This window comes from Ursus americanus, chromosome 32 (genome assembly GCF_024610735.1).
Source record: "Ursus americanus isolate L20-20 chromosome 32, mUrsAme1.1.p, whole genome shotgun sequence".
NCBI lineage: Eukaryota > Metazoa > Chordata > Mammalia > Carnivora > Ursidae > Ursus > Ursus americanus.
Genome location: NC_142158.1, coordinates 32,880,670 through 32,907,051, shown reverse-complemented (window position 1 = coordinate 32,907,051; position 26,382 = coordinate 32,880,670). Strand labels below are relative to the sequence as shown.

At 38.8% G+C, this 26,382-nt stretch overlaps 1 protein-coding gene across 2 annotated transcripts in view; it reads right to left on the bottom strand.

Annotated features, from left to right (window-relative positions):
* ZFAND3 (zinc finger AN1-type containing 3) overlaps positions 1–26,382 on the bottom strand; it is a 323,660-nt gene that overhangs the window by 201,072 nt on the left and 96,206 nt on the right. For both annotated transcript variants that reach the window (XM_087858209.1, XM_045786319.2), the window contains one exon: positions 15,800–15,840. In XM_087858209.1, the coding sequence (XP_087714335.1) occupies positions 15,800–15,840 (41 nt within the window). The remainder of the gene's footprint in view (positions 1–15,799; positions 15,841–26,382) is intronic.

Genomic DNA, 26,382 nt, shown 5'->3' with positions numbered 1-26,382 from the left:
GTGAGGATCAAATCACATAATATTGTGCAAAATGGCTTTATAATATAAAAAGGCTACAGAAATCTTACTATTGCAATTACTTCATCTCAGGCTTTTACCACTTTTTAAAAAACATAAATATAATTGTGCCCTTTCTCCATCCTATTTCACCAACAGTAATCCTTGTGCTACTTAAATTTCAAGAATCCTTTTTTTTTTTAAGTATTTGCCTTTTAATATGTACCCTTACTTTTCTTCAAACCAGAAGCCTTGAGTTAAAGTACCTTTTTCCTCTCTTTATCCAGTATTTAGTCAAAAAGTAAATTTAAAAAATTGAAAACAAACCTTTGGTAATAATTAAGATTGTTAACATACAGTAAGTTCTACTTCGCACAGTACGAACCAGCTGAGCAGTGGGGCTTCTAAATGATATAGTATTCTGCATTGTTAAAAATCATATTTTAGGCACTGCGCCTGGATGGCTCAGTTCGTGAAACATCTGCCTTGGGCTTGGGTCTGGGATCAAGCCTGACGTTGGGGCTCCCCGCTCAGTGGGGGGTCTGCTTCTCCCTCTCCCTCTGCCGCTGCCCACTGTCCCTGCTCTCTCTGACAAATACATTTTTAAAACTCTTTTTAAAAATCATATTTTCGGTATACATTAATGGCCTGCAAATAATGCCCTATCATTTTACCACCACCCCTACTGTGGACTAAGGATTAAGTGCATGGAGGTTATAAACAGAAAGTATCAAAAAGCAGCCTCACCATAACCCTCTCACTCAAGGCCAAAGAGTCAGATCAAGAATTACTCTAAATATCTGCAGCATAGTGGAGTCAAGATCACTGAAGCACAAAAATAATCTCATGGTGCTTTCCTGAGTCTATCTGATAGTTATCGATATTCCTGGCAAGCCTAAAAGGAAGCCCATAAATGTACCCATCATTTAGTTTGCACAGTCTACTGAGAACATGAAACACACGCAACATGAGCAGTACACAGCTTTGTATGTCATCAAGGCTTGTCGCCTTATTACATGAAAGGGCCAACCATATCTAACCCAAGCAGATCTCAGAACTAGGGGACTCTCCAAGCTTCTTTTGATACAGGTATACCATCAGTATAAAATTTAAGCACATTATCGCTTACATGCCTATTTGTTTTAAAAACAGTCACATATTCCTTCACTAGACTGAATGGTGTGCCCCCTCCTCAGACCCCTCACCAAAAAAAATATTATATATCTCCCAAAACTTGTGAATGTAATCTTATCTGTTAAAAAGACCTTTGCAAATGTAATTAAGAATTTCAAAATAAAATCATCCTACATAAGTGGGGGCACTAAATCCAAAAGACAGAGATACATGGGAGACAAAGCCATGTGGAAATGAAGGAAGACACTGGAGTAACGTGTGTACAAGCCAAGGAACACCAAAAATTGCTGGCTGGCACCAGAAGCAAGAAGCATGGAAAGGATTTCCTCACAGAGCCTCCAAAAGGAACCAAGCCTGACCACGGACACCTTGACTTCAAACTTCTGGTCTCCAGGACTGTAAGAGAATAATCCACCCAGTCTGTGATAATTTGCTATGGCAGCCCTAGGAACCTAACACCAATAAGATTATGTACATTACAAAAATCAACAATATATATATAGGATGATAAAAGTATACAAGCAGAAATTCTAACATTTTCTCTCTATCCAATGGATAATCCTGTGCACCTTATGAAGAACACAGCTTTAGACCAGCATGTGGACAGAAATAAAGTCAAATGACAGAGCCAAACTATCTTAAAAACCCAATCACTGGGGAGCCTGCATGGCTTTGTCAGTTAAGCACCTGCTTCCGGCTCAGGTCATGATCCCAGAGCCCCGGGATCTACCCTGCATTGGGCTCCCTACCCAGCAGGGAGCCTGCTTCTCCCTCTCCCTCTGCTGTTCCCCCTGCTTGTACTCTCTCTGTGTGTCAAATAAATAAAATCTTAAAAAAACAAAAAACCCAATAACTATTAAATTTCTTCCATTTCTCCTAAAATACTAACACACAGGGAAAATTTTTCTACTTCTACTCTAAAAGAAGCTACCTGTCTGCCACTTACAGCACTGATCATTTTGTTTCCCATTACAAACACAATTATTTTTGACATAATTTCCATGACAATATCATCTTCAACACACTGCTTCATTTATCTTGAATCGCATAACAACTAACCACACAATTTAAGAACGTGTATTAGTGAGACAGCAAACTGCTACAGACTAAGAGGTCAAAAAGGGCTGCCAGAGTTAAGCTTTGCTAATCAGTTAAGGACCTGCTGCCCTTTGTCTGGCTTTCATCTGAGAGCAAGGAAGCTACACCACGGAGAACAGGGTTCCTAACACAGAAACAGTCTTAATATATTCAAACAAGTTTTTTTAAAAAAATAGAAGAAAACTTAAGGTTGCAACTGTGGTATAAAAAGAATGATTGAAAGAAATTTCTATGTCCATCAACAGGGTATTAGATCAATAATTTATCAACCAACCAGGACACGCAGAAGAGTATAAAGAGGTGTTACTGGTTTCACTGTCATAAACACTATGAACTGAGACCATTCAAAGTAAATCAGGATACTGATTATAACAATATTATAAACAGTTTAAATGAACTAGAGCAACATGTATCAACATGATTGGTTTCTAAAAACACTATTTAAAAATACAAGTTGTAGAATGACTAGGGCAACATATCACTTACATTTTTAAACAGAATCATATGTTGTTTATATAAACACCCATTCATATTAAAAAGTATAAATACAAAAATAAAAGCAGTAATTCTTTGTGAGGTGGAAAAAGAATGACTGGAGTAGAAGAAAAACTAAACGATTTAGTTCCCTTTTAAAATATGCTATAAAACACGGTGCTTGGGTTGAGCGTCCAACTCTTGATTTTGGCTCAGGTCATGATCTCAGGGTTGTGAGATGGAGCCCTGCATCGGGCTCCCCACTCAGCGGGAAGTCTGCTTGAGATTCTCTCTCCCCTTCTGCCCTCCCTCCACTTGCACGCACTCTCTCTAAAAATAAATAAATTTTAAAAAAAAATAAAATACGGGGAGGCCTGGGTGGCTCAGTCAGTTAAGCGTCTGCCTTCGGCTCCGGTCATGATCCCAGGGTCCCAAGGTCCTGGGATCAAGTCCCATGTCGGGCTCCTTGCTCCGCAGGAAGCCTGCTTCTTCCTCTCCCTCTGCCTACCGCTCCCCCTGCTTGTTCACTTTCTCTCTCTCTCTCTGACAGTAAATAAAAATCTTTAATAATAAATAAAAATAAATATAATGTAAAACAAACAAAAAGAACAAAAATGTTAGTATTTGTCAATTCTGGTTTGGCTTGTAGATGTTTATACTATTATTTTCTATAATATCCTGAATTTCAGACACCCACACCAAATACCCACCAACGGACACCCACTGGCTGAGAGGATTCAATGAGCCTAACTGTCTCTTATTAACCAATGCATGATCAATGTGTATGTTATACTTGAGAAATCTTTCTTAGACTTTGTTTTTAAGAAATCAGAGTATAGGACAGTAAGCAAAGTCAACAGAATTACAAAGACAGAAACACCCTATTCAAATGCTTCATTTTAAGATCAGCAGCTACCTTTCTTCTGGAAAAAGTAATTTGAAAAATCAAGGTATGACAGGCATACAAATTCTAGTATCTTGCCCCAATCTCACCATGCTATGAAATGACTCACTGGAGAGGGTAGTTTGTTTTATACTGTTTTAGTGATGGGTACAGAGTTCCCACAATTTCTAGAAGAAAACAGGCGTAACAAGAAGTGCTTAAAATTTTCAGATTCACTCTGTTCCTCTTACTGCAGAACCTCAAAGTTCAGCTGTAACCTACAACTCTTCTTCCCTTCCAAAAGTGATTGGTATATCAGGCCATTTATACCCTGAACTTCTAACACCGAATGGAAGCAGAAAGGAGATTAAAGTGCAACTCCAAATAGTAAGAGTCACAGGTTCATGAGGAAATGTTTTAATTTACTTGCTATGAAACAGGAATTTGTTATCCTGTTCTGGAAATTACCATAAAAAACAAGTCGCCTCGAAGAGAAATGTTTGCATTTTGGTTTATCTATCATTGCACTCCATACCCTGCATTGTTTTATCACTGAACTTGGATGTCAACATTTAGATTCCCAATGCTGCAAGCTATGGCCAATTCTAGGTTGCTCGTTTCAGAAAGAAATTAACCACTTCTGCAATGTGTCTGACATAAATAGAACGCACTTTTCTTTTAAAATACCTGTAATATTTTTTACAATTACATTAATAAAGTCTGAATGTACAGATAAACGAAATTAAAATTAATTAAAATCGCCCCAAAATACTCCCACTCTGAGAAAACCAAGATTAAATTTTTCATGTACCTTCTCTTTCAGCTTTATCCCCTGCAACTATATACATATGAATTATGTGTAGTTATGGGTATTTACCCAAAGAAAAACTAAAATACCAATTCGAAAAGATATATGCACACCCATCTTTATTGCAGCATTATTTACAATCGCCAAGATATGGTAGCAACCTAAGTGTCTGGAAATAGATGGATAAATAACATGTGGTATATATACACAATGAAGTATCACTCAGCCACAGGAAAAGAACAAGATCTCGCCATCTGCAACAACATGGGTGGACCTAGAAGATATTGTGCTAAGTGAAATAAGTCAGAGGCAGGGTGCCTGGGTGGCTCCGTTGGTTAAGCACCTGCCTTCAGCTCGGGACATGATCCCAGGGTCCTGCAATTGAGCACTGTGTCGGGATCCCTGATCAGTGGGGAACCTGCTTCTCCCTCTCCCCCCTGCCCTGCTTGTGCTCTCTCAAATAAATAAATAATAAATTAATTTTTTAAAAAGGGAGGGAGGTAGGGAGGGGTCAGAGGCAAGGGCCACCATTTTGACTGAGCAACCCCAGTGAGTCAAAGCACCAGTGCAGACTGTCCCCATTTCCCCTTGCCTTTTCTGGTTGACTTCCCAAGCCTCCTACACTCCACAGTCCTGGTCTCACCATGTCCCAGAAACAAGAAGAGGAGAATCCTGCAGAAGAGACTGCTGAGGAGATGCAGGACACACAGGAGAAAGAAGGTATTCTCCCTGAGAAAGCCAAGGAGGCAAAGCTAAAGGCCAAATATCCAAGCCTAAGACAAAAGCCTGGAGGCTCTGACTTCCTCATGAACAGAGTCCAGAAAAGGCAAACATACTCTGACTCAAGAGAGTACAACATGGCCAAAGCCAAGATGAAGAACAAGCAGCTCCCAAGTGCAGGACCAGACAAGAACCTGGTGACTGGTGATCACATCCCCATCCCACAGGATCTGTCACCAGCAAATTTTGGGGTAACCTGCCCCCCCCCACTCTCCCCTGGACTTTTCTATATCATAGGCAGGGATGGAATGAACGCCTCGTTAGATCTTCTCACCTTGCTAGCCAAAAATGACTGTAATTCTGGTGGCAGCTGTTCAGAAAGTGATCTGGGCTGAAAAAAAGGCTGGGAGTTCATTTCTATGGTTAAATTAGGATTTCCACACCCTCACTATGGCCCAGGTAGGGGCCAGAAATAAGAGACTAGGATTGGATAATGCTGCAAACATTCTTTTGTTTGCAAAAGGGAAGATGTAATTTCTCCTTTTGGAAGAGAATATCCCAAAATTGGTTAGGCTGAGCCTTGGAAATAATACGGTAGATTTACATCTGGAGGCTAACCTGACATACTTGGGAAAAGGCAAATAGATTGAATGAGATCTGTTTTCTGTGCTTCACGTTTTTTTTCCCCTTAGGCTGCTATTGCTTCGTGTTTCCATCATGGCAGGTTTAGAGAATACTCAAAAAGAAAAACTGATTTGCTTGCCTAAAACTAAATGCCCACTTAATCTCCCTTACTCAGTGAGTGTGTCTGACAGTTTGCCCTGGCTCTTAAATAAGATAAAGACTGGAGAACATCATTTACATGAAATGGGCACCTTCTCTTTCTCTTCCAGCATGTTGCTTTTTCAAGTATCATGGGACAGTGGAAAGAGCACTGAGTTTGGAGTCAAGATATCTGGGTTCTAGCTGCACTCTGTCTCAGCAGAACTGATGTGTGACCTTAGTCATTTAACCTCTATGGATTTCTATTTCCTCATTTGTAAAAGAGCTGAATATAGGTAAGACTGATTCTAATTTAAAAATTATATAACTTCCAGCTGAAAAAAAAATCCATGGTACTCACTGTAAAACTAAGTAAGGAAGGCCTATGGGTGAGCCTACAGATGGGAACCATTATAGACTACATGGAGAGAGAGGAAGTTGAGATTTAGGGTTACAAATTCAGGCAAGAGGGCCTCATAAGCATCGTGGTCTTAAGGGTCAAGGAAAAAGTTTTAAGAATCTACCTTCTATGGAAGCATCTTGCCCCCACCCACTTTCCTGGCCTTTGCTGCTAAAAAGCTATGGGTCTGAGAACACATGCTCAGTCACACACATGTGGTAAAATCCCACATTTCAGATGTAATCAGATGCCAGATGTACTGTTAAGGAAGGGACAAATGAGCCAGCCTCCAGGCCTTGGCACTATGGCAGGGCTGAAGCGGCAGGTTCTTAGGAGATGATTCACCTTTGGTGGGGGTTCGAAGTGGTCAGGGAGAGAGAAAAGGAGCATTGAGAAATCTATGCCTTCCTAGAGCTCAATAACTTGACTCCTATGGGATGAGGAGAGCAGCAGTATGAATCCATGAGCAGGTGCACGTGGCCAGCGCCTTCAGTCTACTTATCACTAGCTTGGCCTGAATCCCACTGCTAGTTAGGACAGACAGGGCCAGAGTGAGAACCAACTGTTCACGATGGCAAGATTCTGTAATCCTCTCTTGCCCTCTCACCTCACAAATTCTGATATGCCAAACGTTTGGCTGGATGAGAACGACCATGAACTTGCTGATGTGCATGCGGGGTGATGGTGGGTGTATATACTTCTTTCCTGACTGGCCATTCACTTGTCAAGGCTATCACTCAGACTGGAGAGGACAAAGCTGGTGAGGAAGGAATGGAAAGAGCAGGACCCCTGGATTCCCGGGCCCCCAGATTCCTTCACTGTCACTTGTACATAATTTTTTTTTTAAAGATTTTATTTATTTATTCGACAGAGATAGAGACAGCCAGCGAGAGAGGGAACACAAGCAGGGGGAGTGGGAGAGGAAGAAGCAGGCTCATAGCGGAGGAGCCTGATGTGGGGCTCGATCCCAGAACGCCGGGATCACGCCCTGAGCCGAAGGCAGACGCTTAACCGCTGTGCCACCCACCCAGGCGCCCCACTTGTACATAACTTTTGTGTTTCTTGCTCCATTTACTCACGTTGTCTTCCTTAGTCTAAAGCCCATGCGGGAAAGGGAAAATGTGGAAAACCCTTGTACAGTTTTCTCAACTGTGCCAGCCATGTTGTACATAAATATGCCATGTTATTTTATATATATACCTATATTTTTTAATATATATACAATTTTGTACATTTTCTTTAAAAAAGAAGTCAGGAGAAAGATAAATACTGCATGATTTCATTTATATGTGGAATCTAAAAAGCAAAATAAACAGACAAAAAAGCAGAAACAGAGCCATAAATACAGAGAACACACAAGTGGTTGCCAGAGGAAAGGGAGGGGTGTGAGCAAAATGAGTGAAGGAAAGTGGGACATATAGGCTCCCAGGTACGGAATAAGTCACGGAGATGAAAGGTACTGCATAGGGAATACAGTCAATGATACTGTAATAGTGTTGTATGGTGACAGATGAAAGCCTAGCATAACATATAGACTTGTCGAATTCCTGCACTGCACACCTGAAAGTAATGTAACATTGTGCGTCAACTATGTTTCAATAAAAATAAAAATAAATTATGTGTAGTCTAATTAAAAACAGGATACCACACATACTGCTCTGTAGTCTTGTCAATCAGCATTTAATTAATGTCTCTATGTTATTTTTGAAAGGGAAAACAAAAATCCCAAACAAACTAATGGCACGTTAAGAGCATAAATTAGGGAACTCTATTATTCAATAATAATTTTTGATTGAGGTAGAAAATTTGACAGCAATGAAAAAGTTTGATAATTTTCAAATTGGATATAAAGTATGAAGCAATGAGGAAAATGAAATCCTGCTTGAATTCTGGCCTTTACAAACACTTAAAGCCTCCCCAAAGTCCATTTTGAATTGAAAACAGTAACTATATGACAATATTGAGAAATAATAAAAGTGAACATGAAAGTACTACACAGAAGTTTTCTCCCAGCTGACAACAGAAATATATTAATTGTAACAATATTTTCTCTCCAAAGTATCAGAAACCAGCATCTAAGATTACTCTTTTGAATAGGTACCTGAAAACAGAATCCTATAAAACTAGGTACCACTTAGCTCTAGAGTCATGTTAGAATGTGCCACTTATATGACATGCATCATTTTATTTATTATAATATTCTTTACCAATAATGAGACACAAGCACAAGTAACCATGAAACAAAGATAAATTTATCTTCTAAGAAATACATATATTTGAAAAGTTACATTGCAACTAATTTTCAGGGGCACCTGGGTGCCTCAGTCAGTTAAGCATCTGCCTTCCGCTCAGGCCATGATCGAGCCCCACATCAGACTCCCTGCTCAGCGGGAACCTGCTTCTTCCTCTGCCTCTGCCGTTCCCCCTGCTTGTGTGTTCTCTCCTTCACTTGCTCACTCACTCTCTCAAGTAATCTTTAAAAAAACCTAGTTTTCATAAAATTACATAACTGTACCATTAGCTTATAATTTAAGAAATGTTTATCTGTAGTTTTAATTCATCTTCAAATGACAAGAGATCTCTTATACTTCAGTTCTTCTATTCTTGTCCCTTTCGGTAAATCGACATAATAATGTGTTAAACTTTTTTTTTTTTTAACACCTGAAGTCTAGTTGACACACAATGTTACGTTAGTTTCAGGTGTAAAACACAGTGATTAGACAAGTCTATATGTTATGCTGTGTTCACCACAAGTGTAGCTACCATCTGTCCCCATACAATACTATCACATTGACTACATTCCCTATGCAGTACCTTTCATCCTCATGAATTACCCATTTCATACCTGGAAGCCTGTACCTCCCACTCACCTTTACCCATTTTGCCTGTACACCTACTGCCTTCCCCTCTGGCAACCACCAGTTTGTTCTTTGTATTTATGAGTCTGTTTCTGCTTCTTATTAAAAGTATTCCCTTTTAAGAGAACTAGTCTGTAATTTTTTTTTTTTTTTTTTTTAAGGAGCAGGGTGCCTGGGAGGCTCAGTCATTAAGCGTCTGCCTTTGGCTCAGGGCGTGATCCCCGCGTTCTGGGATCGAGCCCTGCATCAGGCTCCTCCGCTGGGAGCCTGCTTCTTCCTCTCCCACTCCCCCTGCTTGTGTTCCCTCTCTCGCTGGCTCACTCTTTCTCTGTCAAATAAATAAATAAAATCTTTTAAAAAAAAAAAAAAAGCAGCTTCTTGTACTACGAATAATCATCTCTCCTTATTTATCCCATCTTGTATGAATCAAGAACTAGCACGTATCTTAAGTGGACAATATATTCAATTCATGTCTACAGTTTAAATAAATTGCTTACTTTGACTTCTCAATGAAGTACTTTTGTCAGTCTATAAATAATAAACATTTTAGTATCAGTTTTTAAAGGAAATTACCCAAAATTATTAAACATTAAACACATACAGGACCAACTGGTTCTTTTTACACTGATCACATGTTAAGTTTGTCTTCTGATAAGCATCTATCATCAGTGCTACTCAGAGATATGCCCCCTGGGACATATCTTCAGACTCACTCCCTTATAAAGCATAAAATGGCATATACATTATAGCAACTTCCTAGTCACCACACTCCTCTACAGTAAGCATGTCTAAGGGTGGTGGAGATAATGCCACATTGCTAAAGGAGTTACTTCAGTCAGTTCTTCAAAAATTTCTGCCTTCCCCACTTGTGATCATCCCATTTGGTGTTTCTCTCAACCATACTTTTATTTAGCAAAACCATTCTATGAAAAGCACCACTAATATGGTAATACATACAAGAGGTCTTGTGAATGAGGTACTAAATGTCCCATAATATCAAAGACCAGTTAGTATCTAAATTGGGTTTGCACTCAAACAGAAAATACCATAGCCAATATAATTTCTACTTTTGTAAGAGGCAAGACTACCCTTTAGAGTCTATGCTTGACTTTTCATATATATTTTAACACAGCAGCAATCAGGTTTATTAGCTCATGCTTTCACACAGAAAATCATATAATTCAAACTATTCAAGAGTTAAGAATAGACAAAGGTCACAAAAAAATCAACTGGTTAATCCTTTGCCTAAAGACAGAAAAGAAATATGTCCTATTTTCCAAAGAAAACAGGATCCCAAATAACTCAATGACTTTCCAGTAAATTTCTGCAATTCAGTGGTTTTCAAACCACAGTGGTTTTAAATCATAACCCCAGTAATACGTTATTTTCATTTATATATGTAACTCAACAAAGGTTTCAGAAAACAATACTTGCCCTTAAATGTCTGCAAAGCACTGATTATTTTCTATCGTACCCAATTTTTAAAAATGCAACAATGGGGCGTCTGGGTGGCTCAGCTGGTTGAGCATCTGACTCTTGGTTTCAGCTCAGGCCATGATCTCACATGTCATGAGATCAAGCCCCATGGCTGGGCTCCGCACTCAGCGGAGAGTCTGCTTAAAGATTCTCTCCCTCTGCCCCTCCCCACTAAAATAAGTAAATCTTAATTAATTAATTAAATGCAATCATGACCCATTAAATTGATTTCTCTAACCACTGATGAACCACAACACCCAATTTGAAAAACTGCATTAAAAAGTACTGGTTCAGGAGCGCCTGGGTGGCTCAGTCGGTTGAGCATCTGACTCTTGGTTTTGGCTCAGGTCATGATCTCATGGGTCATATGATCAAGCCTCATGTCGGGCTCTACACTCAGTGCTGAGACTGCTTTAGGATTCTCTCTCTGCCTCTGTCCCTCCCCAAGCTCATGCACTCTCGTGTGCGTGCTCTCTTATTTATACGAAAGAAAATAAATTTTTAAAAAGATGCCCAAAAAGTGTTTATTCACCATAACTATAAACACCATGTCATGAAATTTTGTGGCTTTCTATTATAGACATTTACTGATTCTTTTAGTAAAGTCATACAAACAATATAAAAATATCTAATAAAAGAAAAGGACAGCATGAAAGAATATTATTTTAGAATATTACGAAGGGGGTAAAAAAGCTAAAAGTGACCCAAAAAGATGCTCACATAGCTTTAAAAATTGGAAAGATCTGTGGCAAGATGAATTGATAACTTACATTCAAGGATGCTTAAATACCATCCTTTTTAATAGTTTAGACCTTCTTTCCATAACTTCAAATAAGTTGCAAATCTGTTAAGTACATTTTTATCCTTTCTTTAGAGGTAATATTAAAATAGTTAACACTCTCAACTGGGAAGGATAATGTATCAACTCAAAGGTGGGAGAATTCCTTATCCAAACTGCAGGTGTTCTTAAGAGAACTATACCCATTACAGAGAAAATATACAGAGAATTGTGATCTGAGGAAAGAAAATACTAAACATGTAAAAGGGGGGCTGACAAGCAGAAAAACAGCAAACAGGGGAATGGAAAAAAATATACCATAATAAAAATAACTTTTCCTGTTTCTTTTTTTTTACAACTACATAATTACCTCAGATAAAGAGAATCCAGAACATTTTTAATCCACTATACCTCAAATCATAACATTAGAGTAAATCATTTTTTGGTGACTCCCCAGAATACTTGCTTTATTTTTTTTTTACTTTTTTTTAAATTTAAATTCAATTAACACAAAATATATTATCAGTTTCAGAGGTAGAGGTCAGTGATTCATCAGTCTTATATAATACCAAGTGTTCATTCTATCACGTGCCCTCCTTAATGTCCATCACCCAGCTACTCCATTCCCCACCCCCCTTCCCCTCCAGCAACCCTCCCTCAGTTTGTTTCCTATGATTGAGGGTCCCTTATGCTTTGTCTCCCTCTGTGATTTCGTCTTGTTTTATTTTTTCTTCTCTTCCCCCCCTTTCTTTTTAAGATTTTATTTATTTATTTATTTGACAGAGAGAGAGACAGCCAGCGAGAAAGGGAACACAAGCAGGGGGAGTGGGAGAGGAAGAAGCAGGCTCCCAGCGGAGGAGCCTGATGTGGGGCTCGATCCCCTAACGCTGGGATCACGCCCTGAGCTGAAGGCAGACGCTTAACAACTGAGCCACCCAGGCGCCCCTCCTCTCTTCCCCTTGATCCTCTGTTTTGTTTCTTAAATTCCACATATAAGAATACTTCCTTTAAATATCCTTGTGATTATGGCACAAGAAAATCTTGGATGATAAGGATCTTCAGGTCAAAAGCACTTAAAGGTTAAGCAAGTAGCATATTGCACATGGCAGGGGAGGGAATGACACCTCCAAATGGCCAAAAATGATTTCAGCTAGGCCAAGCCAGGACTCAAGATGCCAAAAAATAAAAATGAAAACAATATCCTCTCATTTCAAAGACGGGAATTTTGGTTAAGATGAAAGGTGTTAGGGGGCGCCTGGGTGGCACAGCGGTTAAGAGTCTGCCTTCGGCTCAGGGCGTGATCCTGGCGTTCTGGGATCGAGCTCCACATCAGGCTCCTCCGCTATGAGCCTGCTTCTTCCTCTCCCACTCCCCCTGCTTGTGTTCCCTCTCTCACTGGCTGTCTCTATCTCTGTCAAATAAATAAATAAAATCTTAAAAAAAAAAAAAAAAAAAAGACGAAAGGTGTTAGGAACAGCAAATCCAGCCAGGTTGGTACCCTTCTACATTACTGCAAATGGCTCATACAGACATTCCTTATTCTAACAATATGGAGAAACACGATTATTTGGTATATAATTTACTGACAAAATTAACAATTCAATGGTTTTTTAGTAACTTTCATTTCCCATATACTCATTTCCTTTCCCTTCTTATTCCCTTTCTCTAACTTCAAACAGCCCACGAATCTTTTATAAAGAAAAGGGAAAATAATCTCAAGTGATAGTAGTTACTGGGGCATATGTTCACCAGTGGACAGAATATTTCACCAGAGCAAACAGTTATCAAAGTCAGCTATAAACTAGCACCCACAGTTCTTCACCCAGTTCTCTATCTCAACAAGATTTTAAGTATGTTTTTACTCATTTCAATTTTATGTAAACATGTTACAACTCACTTTTTCACCACACAGATTTATTCTGAAAAGCAATGTTGAAAAATAAACTAATGGGACACAGCAGCTGTTTCTAAAGTGATTTTTCCATCTTTTAAAAGCACATTGTATACTTTACGGTACACTTTAAAAGAGTATTTAAAATGTGGCTTTGACAAAATAATCTTCATGTCGTCCTACACATCTCATACCTCTGCTGCAATAACGTAGTTCTATCCTCTAGTTCCATACAGGAATGAAATCCACAATGTATCTGTTAAGTTCAATGAAATCTCTTCTGTATTTCAAAAACAACACCAAATGCTACTTCCACAAGCAGGATGTTACTCGTCATTCCTTTCAAATGATGTTGAGGAAATTAAGAATATGGGGATGAAGATAAAGAGGGGAAAGAGTATTTTCTTTATACACTTGAAAAAAACCCTCTTAATATTTTTGAAAGCAAAAATGACAAAGAGTAAATGGACACAGATCACTAGAGAAACAATAAATAATTATTACTATTTAAAAAATCAAACCACAAGTACAAAAATATGCAAAGACCATAGCTGAACTGTCTCCACTGGTAATTTTTAAACTTTTCTATTTAGTTAGGGACATGAGACGGTTCTTTGAGTATTTGATGTGAGCCCCTTTACTCAAAGGTGCCTGGACTAATCCCAAAGCCACACTTTACTGATACATAAGGAGAAGCTAGTTCTATATGGAGACAGTCATCAATCTAATATGCATTTTGTCTCACTGCTACTTTCATCTTTACTATAAAACTTAAAACTCTCACCAGTAAGGAAGCATTTCTTCATATCTGTAATTGTAGACAAGCAGAGTAAAAAAGCAGAATACATTCATTTAACAGCAAATATACTGTTAAAAGTTGGATAAAAACTTACCAATATTTTTTTCCTTTTAAAGACGTAAAGTATTTGACAAATTCCAAACTTTCAACAGATACAAACTGCCACCTTCCCCAACTCCCCCAAACTCCCTCCCACCTATCCCCTGGTTTAGGCGTAAATGTAAAAGACTAAAGCCTATGATTATTTTCTTGCCCAAATAGCATAATGAACAGAAGGTGAAATCTGACAAAGATTCTCTCCTTGACCAATCTCTAGCCAGGCTCTTCTGAGCCCTCTTCTCAACTAGGACTCAACCTTGGCCTATAAAAACTGCAGACTCTGAACACAAATGGTTTCATCTACCCCCTCCCCAAACATTAAAATATTTAAACAAACACTAACACATTTTCTAACAACTCAAGGCCCCATCCCTAGGAGGACCTTAGCCCCTCTTAAAGTACCTGCCTGAGAAAGCTCAAGGCTGCCAAAAGAATTTAAGGTTTTTCTAGCTGTAACACTGGTCTACAGGCCTCTGACCACCCTATCTTAGACCATTTACTAAGAAGGGTTTGCAGGTGGGCACCCTTCCTCTGTCCCCTTGACATGCATGTGCATCTCCTACATCTCAGGAGCCCGTCTCAAGGACCTAAAAGCCATTCCTTTAAAACATAACCATCAGGAATGGTGGGGCCTGAGTCTCTCAGTCTCAGAAGAAGAACAGAATTCTAACTTCCAGGACAGTCAGCTAATAAGACACAACCAACCTAGTCATCATTTACATTGACATATCCTTTATAATTTTTTACTTCTGACTCTACGGAGCCAAGCTAGCAACCCTCCCTACTCCCTCATTCTCCATTTAAAATGCCCAGTTACCTCTGCACAAACTGAAGTTGCGTTCAGTTCAAACTGAACTCTTCCCTATTGCTATATATTCCTGATTAAAATCTGTCCTTAGCACTTTAGTGTCCAGCTTTACTTTGACAAAATGAATAGAAAAGGAAGGTTAAACATATCTCAGTTAGTAAAGACTTAGTTATTTTATATGAGATCATTAGGCATAAAATTCTTTTTTAAAAATGAAGGTTTAAGTTCATGCAGGAGTCATAATTTAAGGAGCCAACCAATCAGCATTTGGGGGACTGGAAAAGGCCCGGGGCAAGTATCAAGCCCAAGCCCTCATGTTACAAATGATGACTCTAAAGTCCAAAGAGATTAAGTGATTTACCCAACGTGATTTCAGTAAAGGACTGGATTCTAGGGCTAATTCAAAATGATTCTCTTCCTGACTCCAACATGAAAATATCCTTTCTCTTGTATTCTCATTGGTAAAAGCAATATTCACTACTAATATTTCAAGTCAAGATCAGAGATAAACACGTTACTATCCTACTACAACACAAGTTTTTATAGTGCCACTATATGCCCACAGCTGTAACCTATGTAAAGTTTGTTGGGTGCAAGTACACAGACGATTTCATTTAACTGAGGGAAGGCTGTTTCAATAGTCCTAGGCAAATACATGAAGCATCTTGGTAAGGATAAACTACTTTCACACACAAGCAAAGAAAACAAACCCCATGCATAAACACAAAAGGAAGGCCAAATAATTTAGTTCATCTTAAAAACAATCAAAAGAAGAAAAATTAAAATAAATAAGAAACCCTTTTTCTGCACTTACCAGCAAAGCATTTGGAACAGAGGTTCATAGTCTTGCTGGACCTGGGGCAAAAAAAAAAGAAAAAAAAGAAAGAAGAGCTAAAAATTCAGTATTACTCTAATGAAAACATAAAAGATATTTCAAATGTAAGCAAGAATCTCCTGGCCAGGCAACTGAACGAATAAACTAATGGTAAGTCCCTAACCAGCCACCCTCTTCCACAAGGAAATGAAAACAAACAAAACAACAAAACAAACACACATTTTGTTATCAGTGTGTTAACCAATGCCTTTTGTGATTAGCAAAATTCAGAAATTATGTAGCAACAAGATCAGAATTACTCTAACATGCCAAGAAGATGACACAGGAGTCCTTTTGTCCCATGAGATTATCTCATTCCCTCTGTTCACACTGGAACATATACCACAAGGCAAGTTATTACTACAGACAATGAAAATTTTGTCTGTGAAGGAGTAAAACTTTCTACTCAGACACACTCATTTATCTCCATAACATTATTTGAATTTTTATTTCATCTTCTTTCCCTTCCTTCTACTCCTATTTCAGATCCTGATCACATCATGACCCTATTGGTTAAAATTCTTTCTTTAGAGGTTCCCAATCAAATTATTTTTCATGTCCTTTCATCTGTTAATAATAGCTACAATTCACTGAATACTAACTGTGATGGGCACTTTACACTATCTTATTAATCTTCCCACCATCCGTGAGATGGGTATTACACCACATTGCTTTGCTTCTAAAATGCAATTTTTTTTAAAGATTTTATTTATTTATTTATTTGACAGATGGAGACACCGCCAGCGAGCGAGGGAACACAAGCAGGGGGAGTGGGAGAGGTAGAAGCAGGCTCCCAGCAGAGGAGCCTGATGTGGGGCTCGATCCCAGAACGCTGGGATCACCCGCTGAGCCGAAGGCAGACACTTAACGACTGAGCCACCCAGGCACCCCCTAAAATGCTCTTTCCAAAAAAAAAAAAAAAATCACATTAAAATTTCTACAACCAGGAAAACATCATATGATTGGTTACAAATGATGACTAAATTAATGAGGAAATGTTCCTACCATTTCCTCCTAGGTGTTATTAAATTGAGGGATCTTAGGAAATTAAGGACAGTCTTCTCTCCATTTGACAGGCAAGCAGCTCACCCAAGGTCACAGAGCTGGGGAACTGCAGAGGAAATGTATGACCTTGGCCAAAGGCTATCCTTTGTTCAGAGCATAACACAGCACCTGGCACTACAAAGTAGCCCAGGCACAACATGGTGGGCAATCAATAACTTGTCTATTAAGTTCCTCTCATTGCTGTTTCCCTTCCTCTCCCAAGTGGACTCATTCCTACAGCTTTCTTCCCCCCAAACCTCCTAAAATACTCTGTGTTGGATAAGCTGATCTATTTACAGCCTCATTCCTCAGCAACTCCCCTCCCAGTATCTTAGTCTTTGCCCAGAGGTGCTCCTATACAGAATAAGCCAAATTTCTTCTGCCCTCCCTAGTAAATTCTACAATTAATGAACGCCTATCTCAGGAGTATTCCCTGATGGCTATGGTTGTTTCCCAATGTACTGGAACCCAAGACCTAACGGCAAGTAATTGTCATAGGGACAAAAGTGGGGTGGAGGGTAGGAGGTGGGGGTCCATTGCTTCTCTTTCCCCAAAAGAGATGCTATGTTAACAGGTGAATCTTTCTTTAGGACTCTGATTAATACAAAGACATCAAAGTCAGTAAGGAAATTTTGAGTATCAATAAACGAATAAAAATGAATATAGAGATGAAAAGATGTTATAATAGGAATCTAACATTTATTACATGGTTACTATGTGGTAAGCATACCAGATGCCTTCAACCCCATTTTGCCAAACGAGGAAAAAGAGGCTTCCAGAGGGTATATAATTTGCCAAAGATTACAGAACAAGTAAGTGGATGAATCTGGTCTGCCTAACTCCAAAGCCTGTGCTCTTTTCACCATGCCAAACTAGGGCCTCTGCCCCCAATACAGAAGCTGAAGGGTACACATAAATCCCAAGTCAGCACTCTGGTAATTTAGGACAGTGGTCCCACAAGTAAAGATTTAATGTACGGTAATCAAGTAAGCTCCCTGAGAAAACAAAGCCTTTCATCAGGAGGAAGCCCAATCCCTGCCATGCCCTCCCCACCAAATATATATCCACACAGGGAAGCAACCTCAGGCCGCCAGTTACTTCAGTTCCAACTGAAAGGGAACAGAGGATGAAGGAATTTCTTTGTTACTCGTAATCCCTCCCCCCGCCCCCCACGGCCAAGAATGCAAGCCTCTTCCAGATGTGGTCCCTATCTCCTGTCCATGCAGTAGCACAGAGAGCAAGAGATAACTTATCACTTCTGATGCCTCCCACTGTCCAGGAGGAATCATGAAAAGTGTGCAGAGAACCAATGAGGGCAGCTCAGCGCCAAGTGTGCGGTTTTACCATCTGTGTTTCACAAAGCTGGTTAAGAAAAAAAAATGGCAAAAGAGCCTTTTTCTCTGCATCCCCTTCTCTCCCTTCAGAGAATTTATTTAAAATACCCCCATACCTAAACCTTACCAAGTGACATCCATTCCACTTTCTGAATAGGAATTTCCCAGCAATGTGCTTATCAATCAGGTTATGAAAGAAATAATACAGCTACTGATATTATTAATCAAAACAGAGATCTATGAAATCTAAAATAAGCCAGCCTTTGGCTGCAGAAATAATGGCCACTGGTAATGCCAACTTGGATCACAGAGTTCAGCGACACAGAATTTGAAAGAACTGGCACAGGCTTCTGAGACCTTTTCTGCTTTCTCATGTTCAGCATGTAAAACCTGGAGCTAACCACAGGCATACAACTACTGATTGCCCATAGAAAGGCAACGTGGTCAACTTGCAGTCTTGAAACAAATAAGAGTTCTCTACGTGACAGCAAACATGAAAGGTAAATGGGATGCTCTTATGTCTCACTGCTTAAAAAAAAAAAAAAAAAAAAAAATTGCTCTTATAGAGATCTCCAAAGGCTACCATGTTTCTAAAACCAAGCATTAGTAGCTTGAATAATGGCCACCCAAAGAGATCCAATCCTAATCCCTGGAATTTGTAATCCCTGGAATTTATCTTATCTGGAAAAAAAGGTCTTTGCAGACAAATTAAAGATTTTGCATTTACCCTGTATTATCCAAGTGGAGCCTAAATGATATCACAAATGTATCTGAGGAAGGACAAAGGGAGTTTGGAGAGATGGAGGAAGGGACTGCAGGGATGTGGTCACAAACCCAGGAGTGCTGGGACAGCTAGCAGATGTTGGAAGAGGCAAGGAATGGATTCTCCCCTAGAATCCCACAGACAGAAGGCAGCCCTGCCAGATTCTGGACTTCCAGCCTCCAGAACTTTAATTAAGAGAACAGATCTCTGTTACTTTAAGTCGTCCACTTTGTGGTAATCTGTTACAGCAGCCTCACAAAACACACAGTTAGGTCTCTGATCCCCTCGCTCCCACCCCCACTCAACAGCATTCATCCAGATGCATCCCTCTTGAAATTCTCTTTACTTCTGTCTTCTTGTTGTTCAGATTCTAGATCAAATTTACTGCCCAATCCTAGTTTTCCTCATCTAACTGGTCTCTTTTGGCCACCTTTGCTGGCTCCTCCTCCACAGCCAAGACCTTTATCTGGAGATGCCAGGGCTCAGTCCTCATTACCTCCACTTCTATCATGGCTTTAAATATTCACCTTCATCCCAAACCTCTTCAACTTACTCCAAACTCATATATTTAACTGCCCATTTGACATCTCAACATGCAGCTCAGAGTCAACATTTCAAACTAGAACTTCCAATATTCCCAAACTTGTTTGATGCATTTTGTCCACCTTTATAAATGGCAACACCTTCTTTCCAGTTGCTCAAGTCAAAATTCTAGAAACCAACTTTGATTTCCCTCTTTCCAATAGTCTCTCATACACAATACTCAGCAAAAATCCACTGCGTCTATTTCCAAAGAGACCTCAAATCTACTTCATTCCTTTATCAATGCTTCCACTTTGGCCACCATTACCTCAACACCTGGGCCACTGTAAAGGACTTTTTACTGGTCTCCCCATTCCCACTCTTGACTGCTTATAATGATTTTCCACAAAGCAATGAGGAATCTTTTAAAATGAAATTAGATTGTGCTGGGGTGCCTGGGTGGCTCAGTCGGTTATTAAGTGTCTGCCTTCGGCGTGGATCATGAGCCTGGGATCGAGCCCTGCATCTGGACTCCCTGCTCAGCAGGGGACCCTGCTTCTCCCTCTCCCTCTGCCCTTCCCCCACTCGTTCTCACTCTATCTTTAAAAAATAAAATAAAATAAAATAAAATAAAATAAAATAAAATAAAATAAAATAGATTATTTCTTGCTTAATGCCACCCAACAAATTCCTATTGCATTTAATACAAAATTCAAACACCTTTCCAAAACCATGAAGTTCCCTCATGGTCTCACTCTGCCTACCTCCCCCTACTTTCCTCTCTTCACTTCTTACCATTTTGCTCCCCTCGGTTACTACACTTCAACCATACTGGCCTTTTTTCTTTTCCTAGAATGTGCTGTAGAGCTCTTACCCATGCGTTTCCTCTACCCTTAAATCACAGTAAGACTAGCTCTTTCTTGTCACTTAGGTCTGGGTTCAAACGCGCTCAGCAGCCTTCACCTGACCACCCAATTTAAATCAGTCCCTCTTCCTGTTTTCTTTTAGCAAATGACCCTCTTGGTCACTCTTCTTTAGTACTTAATAGGCACCCAATATTTGTTAAATGAAGAAATGAATCCCCTTCTCCTGAAAGCATGAAACAAAAACCTAAGTAGATTTCAAAAATGTGTTTTGTAAAGGTCATTCAAACACCATCTGGAAGAAAGGGCAGCCACAATTCCTGTAACTGCCAACCTGTCATTTCTCAGGAGCTCTATCACACTGTATTACCTACGACCGGTAGATAATGTCACCCTGTGTACCCGGTCATGATTTGTCACTCAGGAGATAACAAGTGGCAGACACTTTCTGAAGTTTCTTTCCAATGAAATGGAGTTGGAAAGAAACCAGCTTAAATTTTCCTCTCCTTTCAATGAATAATGATATTTTCTAGTTTTGAGAACACATGACCCTTATACAGAATTTAGAAAAAGAACATAAGCATTTAAGCAAAAACCAAAGATCACTGATAATCCAACCTCTCAAAATGAGAACTGTTAATATTCTGAAATAATCCTTCTTACCCTATGAATAGATACACATAATTCAGAATTTATTATATTTAGTAGTGTTGGTAAAGTTGTGCAGTATGTTCACAAGTATGCACTATATTATGCTCTATAACATATATACAAATTTTTTGCATGGATCACGTATTTCATTTTTAAAAGTGTAAAAATGTAAATTTCATTTTCATTTTATATTTACTTAATATTTCCCATGTCATTAAGTATTCTTCAAAAACATGTTTGTGGGGGCACCTGGGTGGCTCAGTCGTTAAGCGTCTGCCTTCGGCTCAGGGCGTGATCCCAGGGTCCTGGGATCGAGTCCCACATCAGGCTCCTCCACTGGGAGTCTGCTTCTTCCCCTCCCACTCCCCCTGCTTGTGTTCCCTCTCTCACTGGCTGTCTCTCTCTGTGTCAAATAAATAAATAAAATCTTTAAAAAAAAAAAAAAAAAACCACATGTTTGTGGCTCTATAATAGTTTGGTACATACTATATTTAGTCATCACTTATTACTGGATGTTCAATCTTTGCCCCAGATTTTTTCTATTACAAATATTCCTATAATGAGCATTTGAAGACATAAATCTTTGAATAACTTTCATTAAAATTGATTCTGAGGAGAATCATTGTAGATGCGAAAAGTATGATTTGGGTTAATAGTGCCAAATTACTTACCAAATAAGTTCTACCAATTTACACTGTCATCAAAAGAATCTGAAGGTACTTTTTTTCAATAAACTCTTACCAACATTAAGTATTATTACTGTCAAATCTTTATTGATGGGAGAAATGGTTATCTTACTTTAATCATGTTTTCTTCTGAAATAAAAAATTTCCCAATTTTGAAGGATAGTAATTTTTTAATGAAGGATAAATTAACTCCCAACTAATTCACCCTGGGAAATTAAAATAATATTCCTGATCTCTGAAAATTCTAGAACAGTTTTACTTATAATGTTTTCTTTACATCTATATAACACTACTATCTCTTCCCACCCAGGAAAACACACACATGCCAGGTTCCCCCCACAAAACATTTCCATATAAATATGGAAATTAAAAAAACACAGCACCATATCAATGTTCCTCAACAATACTTTTTTTGGCCCAACAATGAGGAAGAAACTGAGGTACCAAAAAAAAAAAAAAAAATTGAAGACTCAAAAGTAAAACAACAGTACCAGCCAAAGCCCTTCCAGTCCTATGGTTCCTAAATTTCTCTAGGTTAGGCATGGATCAATAAAACTAAAAGAACTTAGACTACAAAGGGGTTTCCTTTTTTTTTTTTTTTTTTTTTGACTTTTTTTTGTTTTACATAATCTCTACACCCAACGTGGGGCTCGAACTCACAACCCCAAGATCAAGAGTCACACACCCCACCAGCTGAACCAGCCAGGTGCCCAGATGGGGTTTCCTTCTTAATGAAGAGAACTGATCTGTAAAAACCAACTAGTCACATATCCTAGCTCAATCTTCTTTAATAATCTAAAAGAAGGAGAGGAGGAGAGGGAAAGGGAGAGAGGAGAGGAGAGGTTGGGGGGCAAGGGAAGGAGACGGAGGTGAAGGAAGAGAAGGAAAAATCCAATCACAATGCCTCCACCAGTCTAAAAATCATTCCAGTTGCCTAGAAGTAAGATTAGATGATTAAAGGCTAGTAACAATTTGTGTGCCACCTCGCACACTTACAGCCAGAAAGTCTAACTTCCTACAACAGCTAGGAAGCAAGCAACAACTCTACTAAATCATCACTCTTTGCTCACCCCAGGCAAACAAGAAAAAGGCCAGTTCAAACAGATGAAATCCTAGCTGGCAATGACAAAGGAGGCTTTCAACAGTGCATCCAGCCTGTCTGAACTGTTACACATCACTCTACATCATTCAGACAATGTCTGCAAAGTTTTATAAGGGAATATTACAAAGGAAAAGACGGAGCTGTTAATAAGGGGGATTAGTTTCTAGAATGTAGCAATATGGTCGTACTACTTTAAAAGATAATTTCAATTTAACAACTTAGATTCCAGTTGGGGTACTGTAATGAACAGTGTCTTAACATTTTATACCAAATTCAAGGACAGCAAGGACACAACACACCTCTAGTTTTATGTGTTTGAAGTCCCTGCACTAAAAGATATATAGACATAAAACAAGTCATCTTATCATCTGTGGCCCTGTACACATTACTAAGAGCTTAATCTAGCACTATCTAACAATTAAAACAAGATGAGCCACGGTCATCAATAAACTAATAAAAAGGAAGACAAAAATTAAAACATGTAAAAGCCCTCACAGGAAAGGAGGGAAAAAACACAAAGAACTAAATAAAAATGCTGAATAATTTTTCCACATAAGAGAAAATAATGACACTACCAACTCTCACACACAATGGTATACAGTGGCTGCAGCTATCTTAGCATATCTACTCAAATATAAGGATTTTGCCCCTAAAATTATCTTGCCCCCCCCCAAAAAAAAGGAATTGCTCTACTTTTGAGGCTGGCACCAATAATTTTATACTAAATACCACCAGGAGAGAAAGGAAAAAGCTCCCAAGAAACCTAAAAGTGAAAAACCCAGGCATACAGTCATGCCCAGGGAAAGGGTATGTGGGATTTCAAAAGAGGAAGACCGTATGAATGGAATTAAACTCCCGAGGCATCAATCCAGTCAGAGTCTGTGAAAGGGGAAAGACAGTGAAGTTTTCATCACTGGGCAGAAATACTTAAGTCTGGAAGGACATGAGGCAACACTAGAGTTAGATGCTTTATCAAGGTTATTACAACAAAGAAGTTTTAAAGGGAGTAAAACAGTTTTAAATACAGATTTAATATTTAAGTATTAAGTGCGATCTTGTAATTACAAGAGGTAGCTTGCCACTGAAAAAGTCTTTTGAAGATCACTTAGCAATACAATAAAAGCCTTGGAGTGTTAGGAAGATCACAAATAACATTAAAATGACAGCAAGTCTCCTAGTGTTATATGAATGGATTCTTGTGGCTTCAGATAAAATTTCCAATGAGAGTAACATTGACAGATTTTTAAAGTGCTCTATCTCAACTTGTAAGGAAGTGAATAACTGAAAAACTGTGCTCAATAACTTTAAACATGGTTTTTAGTAAACATTAAAGACACTGATATCTGTGAAGATATGGAAAGTTCGAATAAATTGCTTTCATAGAGTGTGGAAAAACTAGTATTTGAAAATGTATATTAGGAACATATACAAATGCATATAATTTTATATAACCTGTGATCTTAAAAATGCACATGAAGTTACCACAGGAGTAAAATGAATATAGATCTCTTTATATTATTTTTTAAACTGCATATAAAACTACAATTATCTCAAAATAAAAAGTTTTAAAATATATATGTACAATTAGCATTTTAATTCAACATTTAATTATTTCACCTATACCCCTAAAAGTTTCTATATTCACACTGAACAAACACTTCTTTTTCTTATCTAGAAAACAGAGGACTGCCTTATATCCTGGTCTCTTCATTTGCAAATGTATGATATTTTAAGAAATCCAAACTCTATGTTAGAATAAAACTAATGCTCAGCAGAATTCACTTCTGCAGTAGAGAAAAAAAATATAAAAAAAAAAAAAAAGACTAAGGGACGCCTGGGTGGCTCAGTCGGTTAAGTGTCTGCCTTCAAGTTCCTGGGATGGAGTTCCACTTCAGGCTCTCCGCTCAGCCGGGAGCCTGCTTCTTCCTCTGCCTGCCGCTCCCCCTGCTTGTGCTCTCTCTCTCTGACAAATAAATAAAATCTTAAAAAAAAAAAAAAAAAAAGACTATTAAAGACTAAGTTCACTGCTGTCCAGCTACCTGAATTTTATACACACTGATTAAATTTCTCACATAAACTATTTCCATCCACTTTGTAAAAATAGCTTTTTTAGAATTCTACAGAAATGGGGGGCGCCTGGGTGGCACAGCGGTTAAGCGTCTGCCTTCGGCTCAGGGCGTGATCCCGGCATTGTGGGATCGAGCCCCACATCAGGCTCCTCTGCTGTGAGCCTGCTTCTTCCTCTCCCACTCCCCCTGCTTGTGTTCCCTCTCTCGCTGGCTGTCTCTCTCTCTGTCGAATAAATAAATAAAATCTTTAAAAAAAAAAAAAAAAGAATTCTACAGAAATGGAAGGCACTTTCTGGAGTGATGAAAACGTTCTTTATCCGAGAAATGATTACATGTATACATGGTATACATTTGTCAAAATTTATCACATAATACCTTTAAGATTGTGCTTTTTACTATATTTAAATTATAGCTCAATAAAATATCATTGGTACAAAAAATAAATTTTTTAAGATTCTACACTACATTAGGTACTACTATTGGTCCATTACAAAAGGCATTCTTCATGTTGTTATGAAAACAATACAGTGAGATGGTATTTCCCAACTATTTGGTATAGGAGCAAAAATCTGAAAACTAGGGGCGTCTGGGTGGCGCAGTCGTTAAGCGTCTGTCTTCGGCTCAGGGCGTGATCCTGGCGTTACGGGATCGAGCCTCACATCAGGCTCCTCCGCTGTGAGCCTGCTTCTTCCTCTCCCACTCCCCCTGCCTGTGTTCCCTCTCTCGCTGGCTGTCTCTATCTCTGCTCGAATAAATAAATAAAATCTTTAAAAAAAAAAATCTGAAAACTAAACTAAGAACGAAAAAACGAAGAGAGATACAGTGAGGTATTCCCTGCCCTTACTTCTCTCCTGGCTACCCACGCTGCTGTCCCAAATCGGTAGGGGAAAGGGACACTGTATTTATGGAGGTTAGAGTGTTTTTTCCTGAACAGTGGTCAACGTAATTAAATGGCTATGAAACTTCTGCAAAGGGTTAATCATTAAACTCAAGAACCACTTCTTCTAAGGCAAAACACTGAGCTTTGCATTTTCCTTCATCTTTGCAACTATCATTACATAAAAACTACTGAAGAATTATATATGTACATGTCCTACCCAAGTGGCAAATACTTTGGCTTCATCCTGGTGAAGCATGCATTTATCTATTCTTAATACTAAGATAATTTAGGCTTGCAAGGAGAGGCATTCACTTATCCATATTTATGGAAAATCAGATCAAATGCAGGATAATTTTTATGAAAGATGAAAAGTAAACCTAAAGCATTAGATCTTCCCTTGTCAGAAAATGAGACATAAACTTGGGAGATGATAGAGTTACAAGGGTTCCAACTACAAGGTTAAAAAGGCTAGCAAGGGTAGATGTAGGGCTAAGGAAGAAAAGCACAAGGTACCTGTGCTGAAAAACATCCAAATAAAAAGACATCTGTGAGATACAACATTTCAGTGCATATCATTTAGGTAAGATTCAAGTACCAACATGACATTTA